Genomic DNA, 13,965 nt, shown 5'->3' on the forward strand with positions numbered 1-13,965 from the left:
GGTGACACGGAACTGACATCTTTCACTGACCTGTTAAGTAATACGAACACATCCCGAGTATTTACTTATGTACTAGACACTGAACATGAGGCCAGAGCCTTCTTATCTCATGGAAGTGACAGGGGATAGTGCTATTATCATCAGGCTACAGGTGGCAAGGGAAGACATGGGAGGTTAAACCATGTACCAAGGCGTACATTTGGTAAGCAGGGCAGTGTGGTTTGAATCTAGATTTTCCAGCTTCTCGGGTTGTGCGTTTAGTGGAGTTTTTCGTTTTTCCCCAACATAGATTAGGATCCACAGAGAAAGGAGCACAAGGCAATACAGCCTGGCTGTAGGGCTGGAGGGAGTGCTGCCTGGCACAGAAGGCTGGATACAGCAGAACAGGGCCAGGGTGGATGCAGTAAGCTCCAATGGGCTGCTAGGAGTTAGCTGGGGAGGGCTCATGCAAATGAATCTACAAAGGCCGAGCTAAGGAAGTAGAGAGGATGCCACAGGTTCCTGTAGGGCTAACCATAGAGGATCATTTCCTTTCTTCCTTTAAACAAATTAATAAATAATTTATTTATTCACTTTACATCCCGATTGTAAGCCCCTCCCTTCCTCTTCCCCTGTTCCTCCCTCCCCTATCCCTCAGAAAATGGGAGCCTGCCCCTCTACCCAACCACACCTCATCATATCAAGACTCTTTCCCTGTGGCCTGGCAAGGCATCCCCACCAGGGGGGAGTGATCAAAAAGCAGGCAACAGAGTCCGTGTCAGAGACAGGCCCCACTCCCCTTACTAGGGAACCCACAAGAAGCCTGAGCTGCCCATTGGCTACATCTGTGTGTAGGAATGCATGGTCCTTGGTTGGTGCATCAGTCTTCACACACTCCTCTGGGCCCTGGTTGGTTGGCTCTGTTGGTCTTCTTCTGGAGCCCCTGTCATCTCCAGGTTCTTTTATCCTTACCCCACTTTTCCATAAGACTCCCCATGTGTCACTCAGTGTTTGCTTGTGAGTCTCCACATCTGTTTGGATTCTCTGTAGGGTTCCTCTGTGTAGCCTTGGCTGTCCTAGACCCACTTTGTAGACCAGGCTGGCCTCAAACTCACCAAGATCTGCCTGTCTCTGCCTCCCTGAGTTCTGGGATTACAGGCCTGCGCCACCATGCCCGGCTGAGGACCATTTTCTAAATGTCACCCATATCCTGAAATTGCAGGACTCTCTGCTCTCTGTGCAGTCAGCTGCTCAGTTGGTGTGTCGTTCTGTGTCTATGAGGCCTTGTGCTCTGCAGACATTTTAACCGGCTCTGGCAGCAGAGGAATTTGAGAAGCAGAAACTGGTGGCCAGGCTGACTCCTAGCCCTTTGTTTCCTCTGAGTTCAGCGATCTGTCCAGAACTCTTCAAGCAGCTCCCTAAGTCTTGCCTTGCGATGTCTTCAGCCACACTTCCCTTCCTCTTCATGTCTCCTCTTTCTCTTCACTGTAGGCTGCTTCCATTTGTAGGAAATGGCACATGTTACACGCTTACAGCTCCCAGTTCAGTCTGATTTGGGGTTCTGTAATTCATTGTTATGTGGAGAGCGCCTTCAGTGAAACACAACAAGCCGCGGAATATAATTCTCCCTTAATGTATATTTACTAAGTGTATTTATTATTCATCAGGATGTGCATTTTAAAATGTGAGCCTAGATTCCCTCACTTTTAATCCCAAACAAATGTTAAAAGATTTATTTTTATAATAATCCTGGAACGAGAGCTAAGGAAGCCTCCCCGAACGCAGCTTGCCAAGCAGTGGATGTTAGCACTATATATCCATGCTGGATGCTCAATCTGCAGTTGCCTGTCGTCCCTTACTGTTTCTGCTGTTGATGTACAGAAGCGAACAAACACACCAGGGCTCGTCAGTGGTTGCAATTTGTTGGCACCCACTCTGGGGAAGGAATACTGCAAGGGAAAACATTAAAGTCCCTTTTCTTTGCAAGCTATGGATAGATATGGAGGGAGAAATAAAGGCAGATAAATGAAGAAAAGGGAATATGTGTTCCAGGAGACAAGAAAATATACAGAAATAAACTTCAAAGACCTCACGGTACCATCAACATGAAAGTGCTTGAAAAGTATATGAAGAATTAAACATAAATGTATTGAGCATCCCAAAATGAGCAATTTCTGTTTTCCCATCCCGAACAAAGAGAGGACGCTAGAGAGTAGGTACCAGTGTGAGATTGGTGCAGCAAAGAATTCTCAGTAATAGTCAGAGGCCCGTTTCAAAGATGATACAATGGTGTCTGTCCCTGGAAAGGCTTCCATTTTAGCAGGGGGCTTCCCTGGACTTTGGGAGGAGTCTTTGCTCATTAGCCATCTTTGCTACACTGCAAAGTGCCATGATTTCATGCCTTCTTTGACAAGACTCTCTTCTCATTGTTGCAGATTAGTGACGGTCTTCATTTCTGTCTAAATATTGCTTTGAGTAAACTCACAATGCTGATAATATATTATCAGCCATTGTATACTTTTTCCAGGCAGATAGACAGAATAACAAAATAATTTAATTGAAGTCTAGCTAGCGAGAGGGGTTGCTCACAGGAGGTTGGGTGACTCAAAAGCAGTTGTATTGTGAGAAAGTCTACTCCAGTGGGAGTGAGAGGCTCACTGAACCCATCTCCCTGCCCAACTTCCTGTTAATTCAAGTACAGAATCTCCTCTTCTCACCAATTGTTTGCTCCTTTAAACTCCTTTGGGAAAGTCCTTATGAGTCTTGTATGTTTTGGGAGGTCTCCAGAACCTTGTGAGTTGTCAGCTTTCTGAGGCTCAGAAAAGTTCATTCTCCTGCCAGGATGAAATGGTTCAGTTAGGAACAGAGAGCTCCTCAACCCCCATCAGTGCTGAAATGCATGTCACCACAGTTCAGTGGAAAAGATATCTCAATTAAAGATGTCACTCAGTTCAAACCCCGGTCTGTGTCCTTGGGTTGCATATAACTGTATTTAAAGTCCAGTGTACTAAGAATGGAAGTTATATAGAGGGAAATGCTTCAAGCTTAGTCAGAAAGTATGGCTGTAGTATACTGGGAGCGCCAAAGAAAGTAGAGGTTAATTAATTTGGATTTGAAGACATTATCAAGTTAGTAGAGGCAAAGATGGAGGGAAAGAATCCCACTGACCGACAAATGCATGCATACGTCTTTAAGCTCCATCCTGTCACGATGAATTCTTCAAACATAATTTCACTGGAGAAAAATAATTTGGCGATATACTTACTTCATGTGATAACTGTATGTTGTACAGTACAGAGAAGGAAATTGGATGTGGTTTCTACATGCATTTCAAACTTTGAGTATATCATGGCATATATACCCGTTAGATAATAATAATAAATGCTGAAGAGTCATATTTAACTGGGGGAAATCAACACTACTCGTATAATAAAACAATTTGAAATGAAACTAAGTAAAAAAAAATTTTCAGGAAATAGCATGAAAAGCCATCTTCTAAGAGTCAGAAGAAGGCATGGCAGCAAATGGAACGGCTCTCTGTCCTGTGCTTTAAGACTGTGGCCTCAGTCTTAAACCTCTCTGTTCAAAGAGCATTCTTTCCATTCTGCCAGGTGTCTTCTCAACTGATACTCTTCTCCTTCACTCATCTGACTGGCGCCAGAACCATTCTCTTCTCTGTGAGATACTAAGTGACACGACCTCACTATTCTAGCCATGACCCTTAGCATTCACTAAAGGAATTAAATCGAAACAACTGGGTATCTTTTGCTGACCTTGAAGCTTGTAATAAATGCTACTGGTATTATACAAAACAACTTATGAACTACATTGAATAGAACTTGTTTGACCACAGAGCAGCCAGTGAAAGAGAGAACGAAGGAGGCATTTCTCTAAGGACACCATAACAGCTGAGGCCTCGGAGTGTCAGTAGCAACTCTACCCATACAGACATGAGCTGGAGAGGCCGGAGTGCGGGGGGCCAGAGGTGGCCATTTGTGCTTATTTCATCTTCTCATAGAGGACTGGAAAAGGCAAAAGTAGTGGTTCAGAGAATCAAACCAATGTAACCGTTAGTTGGCTTGTATATGAACTTGTCTTCTCTGTTGTCTGAGTCTACAGAAGCATCTTTCCTAACCAAAAAATGATAAAGGATGAGGTCACTTGGATTTCAGAAGCCTTTTGAAAGAGAACCTGTGCATGCAGATGGTCAGCATAGTGTGCTGTACCAAGCAGGGTTTCCATGTGTGTGTGTCGGGGGGAGGGGGTACCACATGTGTGTATGTGACTACCCATGTGAAGATCAGAGGGCAATCTTCCTCTGTCAATCTTTATCTTCCCACACCGTTTGGAATAAGTTGTATTCATTGCCATATAAGCCAGGCCTGTGAGCTCCTGGAGATTTGCCTGTTTCCACCTCCCATTTCCCAGGAGTCCACTGGGACCATAGGGGTTTGCATGCTGTTGCATGTGACTTTTAAGTGTGTTCTGGGGTATCTGTACTCAGGTCTGTGCAATGAGCATTTTTATCCATGAACCGTCTCTGAGCCCTGAGGTTTTCTACTTCTTAGTAAAATATCCAAATGAGCATGGAATCACTGAAATGTTGTCAGAGGTTATATTTAGTTCATGAGATAGGCTCAAAACGAGAAAGTTTTTCTTTCATACAAAGTCCTAAGATAAGAATTGAAAAAAAAAAAAAAACAAATTAAGGAGAAAGAAGCAAATGAGACATTATTTCTCTAAACTTGTTTTATTGCCTGTCAGGCAAATATCTCCAGAAGATGGACTGAGAAGGAAGAGGCTTTTGCAGCAGGCATCTGAGCCACAGCAGATTGGTGAGTATTATTGGCTTCTTTAGACATCAAAAGCAAACCGTGTAAAAGATGATGGAGGTGCTCAAACAGGAATGGTGAATGAAAATGAGCAAATAGGAACTCATGCTCAATAAAAACACAAAATGATAATCAGAATAAATGAGACTATCAGTGCACAAGTAGAAGAAAATCAGCCAGCAACATCTGTTCAGGTGAGGCTGAAATTAACAGAATAATCAGGCTCTTAGCTTGTGCATTTGCAAAGATGTCTGTGAAACATCCGAGGGGTAGCAGCTCATGTTTGCCCAAGTGGAATAATCACACACCACCTTTGTATTTCCATTCATTAAAATTGTTGTTTGGTGGTGGCTGTTACACTTTCCAAGAAGCAGAGGCTTATATGGAAAAATGAAGTCTAATGTGTGTGGAAGATTTAAAATTTTTTTATGGTGAAGTAAAAATTGCCAGAGAAACATGCAGGGATAGAACAGACATGTAAAAACTGTACTAAGTTAGCCTCCCAGTGAATGCACTCACAATAATATAACAATACAAAAGTCTTTAGAGAAATAATATGCATACACAAATGTAAATGAAATGTGCTGTCTTCTAGTTCTTGAAAAGATAGGCTACATAGGCATCTCCTTATTCTTCTTGCTAGAGGGTGTCAAAAAAAAAAAAGCTTTGAAACAACATTCAAGTTCAGCCTTGTTTACAAAGTAGTTCTAAGCCAACTAGGGTTAACAAGACAAAAAGAAAGAGAGGGAGAGGGAGAGAGAGACAGAGAGAGAGAGAGAGAGAGAGACAGAGAGACAGAGAGACAGAGAGACAGAGACACACAGAGAGAGACAGAGAGAGAGAGACAGAGACAGAGAGAGAGAGACAGAGAGAGAGAGACAGAGAGAGACAGAGAGACAGAAGCAGAGACAGAGAGACAGAGACACACAGAGAGACAGAGAGAGACAGAGACAGAGAGAGAGAGAGAGAGAGAGAGAGAGAGAGACAGAGAGAGAGAGAGAGAGAGAGAGAGAGAGAGAGAGAGAGAGAGAGAGAGAGAGAGAGAAAATCCCCCAATCATCCTAAAGTCCCTACAAGTCTGAACATTACCTGCAAAGGAAACCTAGGAGAACATAGGAGACAGCAAGGAGGCCAGTGAGCTAGCTACCCTGGGCATAAGTGACATGCTAGTGAACACAGAGTGAAAATGACAAAGCTGATGCACAAGCTGAATACCCCAAGAAAAGTCTTGTGGTTTTGGCTGAAGAACTGAGAAAGAGTTCTCCTAGGAAGAGAGATAGCCTTAAATAAGGACCCCCCCATCATGTACAAACATCATAGATTGGTGGTCTTACCCAATCTGTGTCAGCACAGGCTGATGGGAGCCCGAGATAGTGCAGGAAACAAGAACCTTTGTCTGTTATTTGCTGGCCTGTGTAGCAGAGGCCAAGCTGAATCTAGGGCTTTGCAGAGGTCAGAAGCCACAGTGTCCTCACTGTGGTATGTCTAGGTTGGGGATTGTTGAGACACAGTAGAGGGAAAGCACAAGTCGCTCCCCCAAGCAGCCTTGCTGAAGCTGAAGACTTAAGTAACTAACAAAGTCAAATGAGACAACTATCTCCCATACTCAGAGAGTAATAAGAAAAATCATGTGTCCTGTGGACCTTCAGTGTTAAAGAGGATGAGCAGAGGACAATAGCAGTGGCAAGAGATGGGACTCAACTGACAGGGGTTGTGAAGAAGCAACCATAATCATCTCAGTGAGCAGTTACAAATATAGTTAAGGGGGAGAGAAAGACCTAAAAAGCCAAATGCCAATGCTAGATCTGAAAATTGCAGCTGCCAAAATTAAATTCTCCTTAGCAGGAATGGTGGAACAGAGAAACCAATGATTTAGTGAACTTAAAAGTAGAACAACAGGACTTAGCTGTTCACCTGAGATCAGAAGGAATGTGCAGAGACATGGGACCATAGAATTCTAACACACACACACACACACACACACACACACACACACACACACACACACACACATTGTTTTCTTTAAAGAAATATGGGTGACCTAAAAACATAGTTCTTCTTGCTATAGGTGGTTTGTAGTGTGTATGTGGAAATGGTGTAGGTGTATATGTAAAAAATAAAAAAATATTAAACAAACAAAAAAGAAAAAATAATATAAAATGGGCTTCAGTGTTCTTTTTTTTCCCCTCCTTTATTAATTTATTCTTGTTACATCTCAATGGTTATCCCATCCCTTGTATCCTCCCATTCTTCCCTCCCTCCCAATTTCCCCTTATTCCCCTCCCCTATGACTGTTCCTGAGGGGGATTACCTCCCCCTCTATATGATCATAGGGTATCAAGTCTCTTCTTGGTAACCTGCTGTCCTTCCTCTGATTGCCACCAGGTCTCCCCGTCCAGGGGACATGGTCAAAGGTGAGGCACCAGAGTATGTGAGAAAGTCATATCCTACTCTCCACTCTACTGTGGAGAGTGTTCTGTCCATTGGCTAGATCTGGGTAGGGGCTTAAGGTTTACCGCCTGTATTGTCCTTGGCTGGTGCCTTAATTTGAGCGGGACCCCTGTGCCCAAATCTGCCGATCATAATGTTCTACTTGTAGGCTTCTAGGACCCTCTGGGTCTTTCTACTTTGCCTTTCTCCCATGATTCTCTCATCTAGAGTCCCACTAGCATGTCCTCTCCTCTGTCTCAGTTTCCTAGTAAGTGAAGGCTTTCGTGGGACATGCCCATTGGGCTAATATGCAGATATAAGTGAGTATATACCATTTGAGTCTTTCTGCTTCTGGGTTAACTCACTCATTATGATCATTTCTAGCTCAATCCATTTATCCACAAATTTCGGGAATTCCTTGTTTTTAATAGCTGAATAGTATTCCATAGTGTATATTTACCACAGTTTCTTTATCCATTCTTCTATTGAGGGACACTTAGGCTGTTTCCATGTTCTGGCTATTATGAATAAGGCTGCTATGAACATGGTTGAGCAAATTTTCTTGCTGTGTGCTGGAGCATCTTCTGGGTATATTCCAAGGAGTGGAATAGCTGGGTCTTGAGGAAGCCCTATTTCCATTTTTCTGAGATAGCACCAGATAGATTTCCGAAGTGGCTGTACTAGTTTGCAATCCCACCAGCAATGAAGGAGTGTTCCTCTCTCCCCACATCCTTGCCAGCATGTGGTGTTGCTTGAATTTTTGATCTTAGCCATCCTGATGGGTGTCAGATGGAATCTCAGCGTTGTTTTGATTTGCATTTCCCTGATGATTAAGGAGGTTGAGCATTTCTTTAAGTGTTTCTCAGCCATTTTATATTCCTCTGTTGAGAATTCTCTGTTTAGTTCCATGCCCCATTTCTCGATTGGGTTATTTGGTTTGGTGGTATTTAATTTCTTGAGTTCTTTATATATTTTGGATATTAGACCTTTGTCAGATGTGGGGTTGGTGAAGATCTTTTCCCAGTCTGTAGACTGTCGCTTTGTTCTCTTTACCGTGTCACCTGCCTTACAGAAGCTTCTCAGCCTCATGAGGTCCCATTTATTAATTGTTGACATTAATGCCTGGGCTGTTGGTGTTCTGTTCAGGAAGTTGTCTCCTGTGTCAGTGTTCTTGAGGATATCAGTGAGAACCATAATTGGAGGAGGTTAAGATGTGGTGAGAGCAATATTTATCACACAGAACAGGCATTTCTCTTCCAAATCTTTTATCTCATACCACATTAACGTCATACCCCTTCCCTACATGTTGTTTAATGGTTCTTCTTTTTATTTCGTTATGCAGAAAGGATAGCTTTATTGTACACTCACGTGCCACATAATGATATTTTCATCAGCGGTAGCCCATGTGCGGGATGATGCTCCCATAGGATTATAGTGGTGCTAAGAACTTTCACTAACCTTCTGCTGTTGTAGCTATCATTGTGCTGCAGTGTACATTACAAATGAATAACGGATCCACTACACTGTCAGGCATATGAAAGCATAATGTGTTAGCACTTGATAATAAATGACCATAACAATAGTTCATGTATTTACTGTTATGTAATTTTTTATTGCTAATTTAGGATGTAGTCCTTCTACATTAAACTAAGTTTACTGTTAAAAAAAAAAAAGAAATATGGGTAAACTCATCTCAAGTTTGGCAAAGCCTCAAATAAATAAAACCCACAAAAGAGTTAACCCCAAACAGGAGGAACTCAAAGAAATCCAACCCAGCCACACACAAGCAGCAGCCTCGGTGAGCAGATTGCTTCATGGCTCATGGGAATTCAGGAGCCCATGCAGGGAACCCCTGGGGACTTCATATTCTAGAAATATGAGCTGTTTTTCCGGCAGCTTTTTGAATTGCTTTACTGTTATTATATTCTCTAGCTCGCTACATCCTGTGAAATGGTATCGTCTTAGGCTTTTTAAAAAAATTCTGCTCACAGTTTGAGTGGACGATCCGTTATGGTGGGGAAATCAAGGCCACAGGAATTTGAAGTAGCTGGTCACATTTCATTTGCAACAGGAGAGCAATGAATATGGTCCTGACCAAAACTGAGATGGGTCTTCCAAAATCAAGCAATGGACTCAAGATGATCCGCCATGAGCCTGCCCAGATGCCAATCTCCCAACAGAGTCCATAGGTTAACATTGTCACAGCTACACAATCACCACTGGGCACAAATGCAAACCAACGTGCTTAATGACTTAAACTATAAATGCACACAATAAGTAACCAATAAATAAAGAAATAAGAGAAACTGAATAACGGATCCAAGGACTTGATTATATTTATGATAGAGTTTTGAGAGCCATTCTACCTGGGTAACTAATTTTGTGATTTTTAAAAATGTGTCTTCTTTAAGAAAGTTTGTCCTAGCCTAAAACCATGCACTTTTTTGTTGATGTTATGTTCTGTTTGTTGAGTATTTTGGTTAACTTCACCAAATGTGTACGAGTGTGAGCCTTGGTTCCACACAATGCTATAGACAGGAAAGTGTAGCCTATTTTCACCATCAGTCAAGTACATGTGTGTATCTGGGATGATTTTATTCTTTTACTATCCCTACAACACAATTGTGGTCCCCATATTTTATAGAAAACAACCAAGAAGTGGAAGGGTTAAGACTCAAGTGGAAACCTTCATACATGGTCAAAGATCCGACTCAATGGCTACAAGCCCAGATAGGATTAGGCAATTATTGCACATTCATTACAGAACAATAAATAGTGAAATAGTTTTAGACACTTCATACATACCTCTTCAAGTTATCTCATAGAGTTAAAACTTTGTGTGTGCTATGGAGGAAAATGACATAGAAGATATTCTTTAAAGGTCTACTTTAAAAACTACAAAGCCCTATTTCAACAAGAACTCTATAAAAATTCACAGTTCCTTCTCAATAATTTAAATGTGGTTTTGAAAATGCATATTTATGTATAAAAAAGAGAGGAACATTAAAGCTGGCATAATACTGTCAGCTGTTGGCCATATGGAAAAATTTAAATTGTCATAAAGCTGGCCAGTTATAAAATGTTTCAGATAGTTTTTTTTGGAAAATTACATTTTAAGCATTTGAGCAATATGCTCAAAAATATATTGTAGAACTACATTAGTAATCCCCTTGGTTGTAACTTTATATGATCCTTCCATATGTAATTACTATTTTTTTTTAGCTGACCCATGGTATAGGTGGTGAAGTATATGTGTTTAACAGGGAATAGATAAAGATGTTAAAAATAGAAAATTACAAACAAAAAATTTTCAGGTACTGCAAATTGGAACCAGGACCTTGTGCCACTGAATTATGCCAGCATCTCTGAAAATTCACTTGATTTTTTATAATTCAATAGCTGTGTGTGGTGCAAAGGTGGCATAGTTATTACTCAGTATCAGTTATTGATCATTTTCTTACATACATGTAAGAAGCCATTAGCCGTGCAGTGTAGGCAACGTGATATGCGTGAAGAAAGAGGGTGGGGCCACTGAAGGAGTTGTCTGAACCTTATTCCAAGCAGGTTTCAAAATGTGTGTTATGTTTTTCATAGTTTGCTTTTAAACAATGTCGAGAAGTAGATTATTTAGATATAAAGTTTGCTGTGCATATTTGAACTCATTCTGTAGAAACGGAACTGCTGATGTTAGCGCCAGCAGGGGATGACAGCCTCACTTCTCATTTTTCACCATTGCTGGTGTCTTGTTTGGGTTCCCATTGCTGTGATGAGACATTTTGACCAAAAGCAGCTTGGTTAGGAGAGGCTTTAGCTCACATAGTCTGAGTCACAGTCCACTGAGTGAAGCTAAGACAAGAATTCAAAGGGAGGGAACCTGAGACAGGAACAGAACCAGAGGGCATTTAGGAGTGCTGCTGACAGTCCTGTTCCTCCTGGCTTGCTCAGCCTGCTCTGTTATAGCACCCAGGCCCACCAGTCTGAGGGTGGCACTGCCCACAGAGAGCTGGGCCCTCCCACATTACATCACTCAAGAAATACCCCACAGGCTTATACACAGACCACTCTGGCAATGTTCCCTCTTCCCAAATGACTCTAGCTGTGTCAAGTTTCCACAAAACTAGCCAGCACAACTGGGTAAACCATTTTTCAACACCCTCGACATAGCCATCCCAGGCTTCTACATGCATTAGAATTTCATTTATTACATGCGCAGTTATTGATGCAGTTATCAGTCATGGATTCTTCTTATTAACCATTGGCATGTAACTTATTTAATGCATATGTGAGGGAGCCGTGATCTGCACAGGCTGGTGCAGTATTGGGGTGGGGGGAATAGAGTTTCCGGGAAGATGGAGATCAGTGCATTCCAGCAGGCTTTACTGATATGGTAACCCACCATCTCTGATAATACAAAAGTGAGTACTTTATATATTAGAATTCTCTTTGCCACCTACACTATTTTTTGCATTAAAAAAGAGTAAAGTATAATTGCATCATTTTCCTTCTTTCCTTTCATCATTCCAGTCCATTTATGACCATCCCCCTCTTGCAATCATGTCTTCTTTTTCTCTTATTATTGTCTTTTGAAATCAGTATTTTGTTAAGTGGAGAGATCAGTGACCAAAATGTAGGCTATGCAAATCTATCAGACCAGTGTGATAATTAGGCTATGCTTTGGGTTTAACTGTTAGATTACTAAAGAGTGACAATTTAGAAATGGGCTTTAGGGGGAGCTGGGAATGTGGCTCAAGTGACAGAATGCTTACTTAGCATGCGTGAAGCCCTGAATTCAAGCCACAGCACCACAGCAAACTTGGTGTGGTGGCACACACTGGAAGATCAGAAGTTTAAGGCGAGCATTGGCTGCATACAGAGTTTGAGACCAGCCTTGGAGACAGAAGGAAGAAAGGAAAAAGCAAGGAGGGAGGAAGAACAATTCATAAGATCAACGGTGCAAGTTTACTTAAACATTCACAGAATTAACATAAGATATTTTAGACGTGTGTGTGTGTGTGTGTGTGTGTGTGTGTGTGTGTGTGTGTGTCAGGGGGACGGACTAAATACTAAGGAACTTAGGAAAGAGAAGGATTAAGGGACACTCAAAATGCTGCCCATACAGAATCCCTTAAGGCATTGGTTACGAACAGTGCCCAGCCTAGAGTGCGTTTAGGCTTATATTGTAAGGCATGTTTCCGAGGTTGCCTTGGTGAGACTGCAGTCACATCACTACAAGGTGTGGAGCCAGTGTGAATGGATGAAGGTTTCTTCATTGGGGGAAAAGGAGTCATCGCTGACAAAAAGGCTTGTCTTATTAATTTGGTCTCTTGCTATTTTCAAGGCGTTTCCCTTTCAGCTGTTTTTAGAATGAGGTATGCCTTACTTGGGAGGGAAAAAAAATGAATAACTTTAAGAAAACATTATGATGCCTTTGCTCCTGTAAAAGGTCAACCGTGCGTGTTCTGAGTTCTATGTCCCTCCATTGGATAAATGTGAGCTTGCATGATGATAAGCTATGTATTAGTCTGGGACTCTGTTTTCCATCCCAACGATTTGGCTTCAGCCACCAAACATACTGTACACCAGATTTTTACAAACCACAGGAAAACTGGCACAAATTTTAAGTATTTTGCTTTGTAAAATGAGACACTGTATTTACTAAAGTTTAAAAAACGTTTTTTGATATTGTTTCAATAAATCTCTGGTCTTGAAACAAATGCAAATAAAATGTTTAGGCCTTAGGCACTGGCTATAAGTAAAATTCAGCATGTTTTTTTTTTTCAAATAATTTGGGCATACATAGAGATAGAATTCAATTAAAGTTGGGTTTTGTCTTTAAAATTTCCAATGTGGGACCAGGGGACATGTGGCCCAAAGACCAACTTAAGGCCTCCCTCAGGCCTCATTAGAGAAGCTTCTATTTGTAGTAGATGGCAGTTATCACAGAACCTCAGGACTGGCCAAGATGCAGAGAAGCTCAGTCCCTCGTGGACATCTGTATCCCAGGTCCCGCTCCCCAGCCTCAAGGGTCATTGCAGAAGACAATGCAGAGAGACTGTCAGAGCCGGAGCCAGTGGATGACTACAAGGACTGAACAGAATACATGAGGCCTGTGTAAGCTCCAGCCACACCAAATCCCAGCATGGAGATGGGAGGTAGGCCCAAAGTCCCACCCCTACCTAGGAGATTGTCTTTATCTCCCAATGGGTAGCTGCTAGGAGAAAGTTTCTTCAAGAGTATAGTTCCTGGTAGGTGCACTGTGTTATAGTGGAAGGGCACATATCCAAAACTATGTGGGCAGTAACAGCTAAACTTGATGGCTTTGAGAAAGAAAGAAAGAAAGAAAGAAAGAAAGAAAGAAAGAAAGAAAGGGCAAGACTTGGATATTAGGGTAGAAGGGGTGAGGTGGGAGGGTGGATCTTGGAGGAGCTGGGAGAGTGAATATGATTCAAACACATTGTACAGAATTTTCAAAGGCTAGAAATAGAAAAGAAACAAAAAAAATTTCCAATGCAAGATAAGTAAAGCTTGTGGTGGTTCTTTTCTCTCAAGCCTAGTATATGCTCTTGAAGTGTTTAGATAACAGAAATCAGTCATGGAAAAGTAAAAGAGAATCCTGGTGCTACATTGATGCTTTGAAGATGTAGCTAATCCCTGGTAATGTGGGACATGAGTCAGAGGTACATGGTTGAAGACTGGTTCAGTGTTACTTTGAAACACTTAGAAA

At 41.8% G+C, this 13,965-nt stretch overlaps 1 protein-coding gene across 1 annotated transcript in view; it reads left to right on the forward strand.

The window, feature by feature from the left end:
• The window catches only part of LOC311582807 (uncharacterized protein), a 353,760-nt gene that overhangs the window by 229,642 nt on the left and 110,153 nt on the right, over positions 1-13,965 (forward strand). Inside the window, exons 6-7 of the mRNA XM_084756109.1 lie at positions 4,744-4,814; positions 13,245-13,346. Coding sequence (XP_084612235.1) covers positions 4,744-4,800 — 57 coding nt within the window. The 3' untranslated portion in view covers positions 4,801-4,814; positions 13,245-13,346. Of the gene's footprint in view, positions 1-4,743; positions 4,815-13,244 lie in introns of the transcript that reaches the window.

This window comes from Acomys minous, assembly GCF_964271855.1.
Source record: "Acomys minous genome assembly, chromosome: 14".
NCBI lineage: Eukaryota > Metazoa > Chordata > Mammalia > Rodentia > Muridae > Acomys > Acomys minous.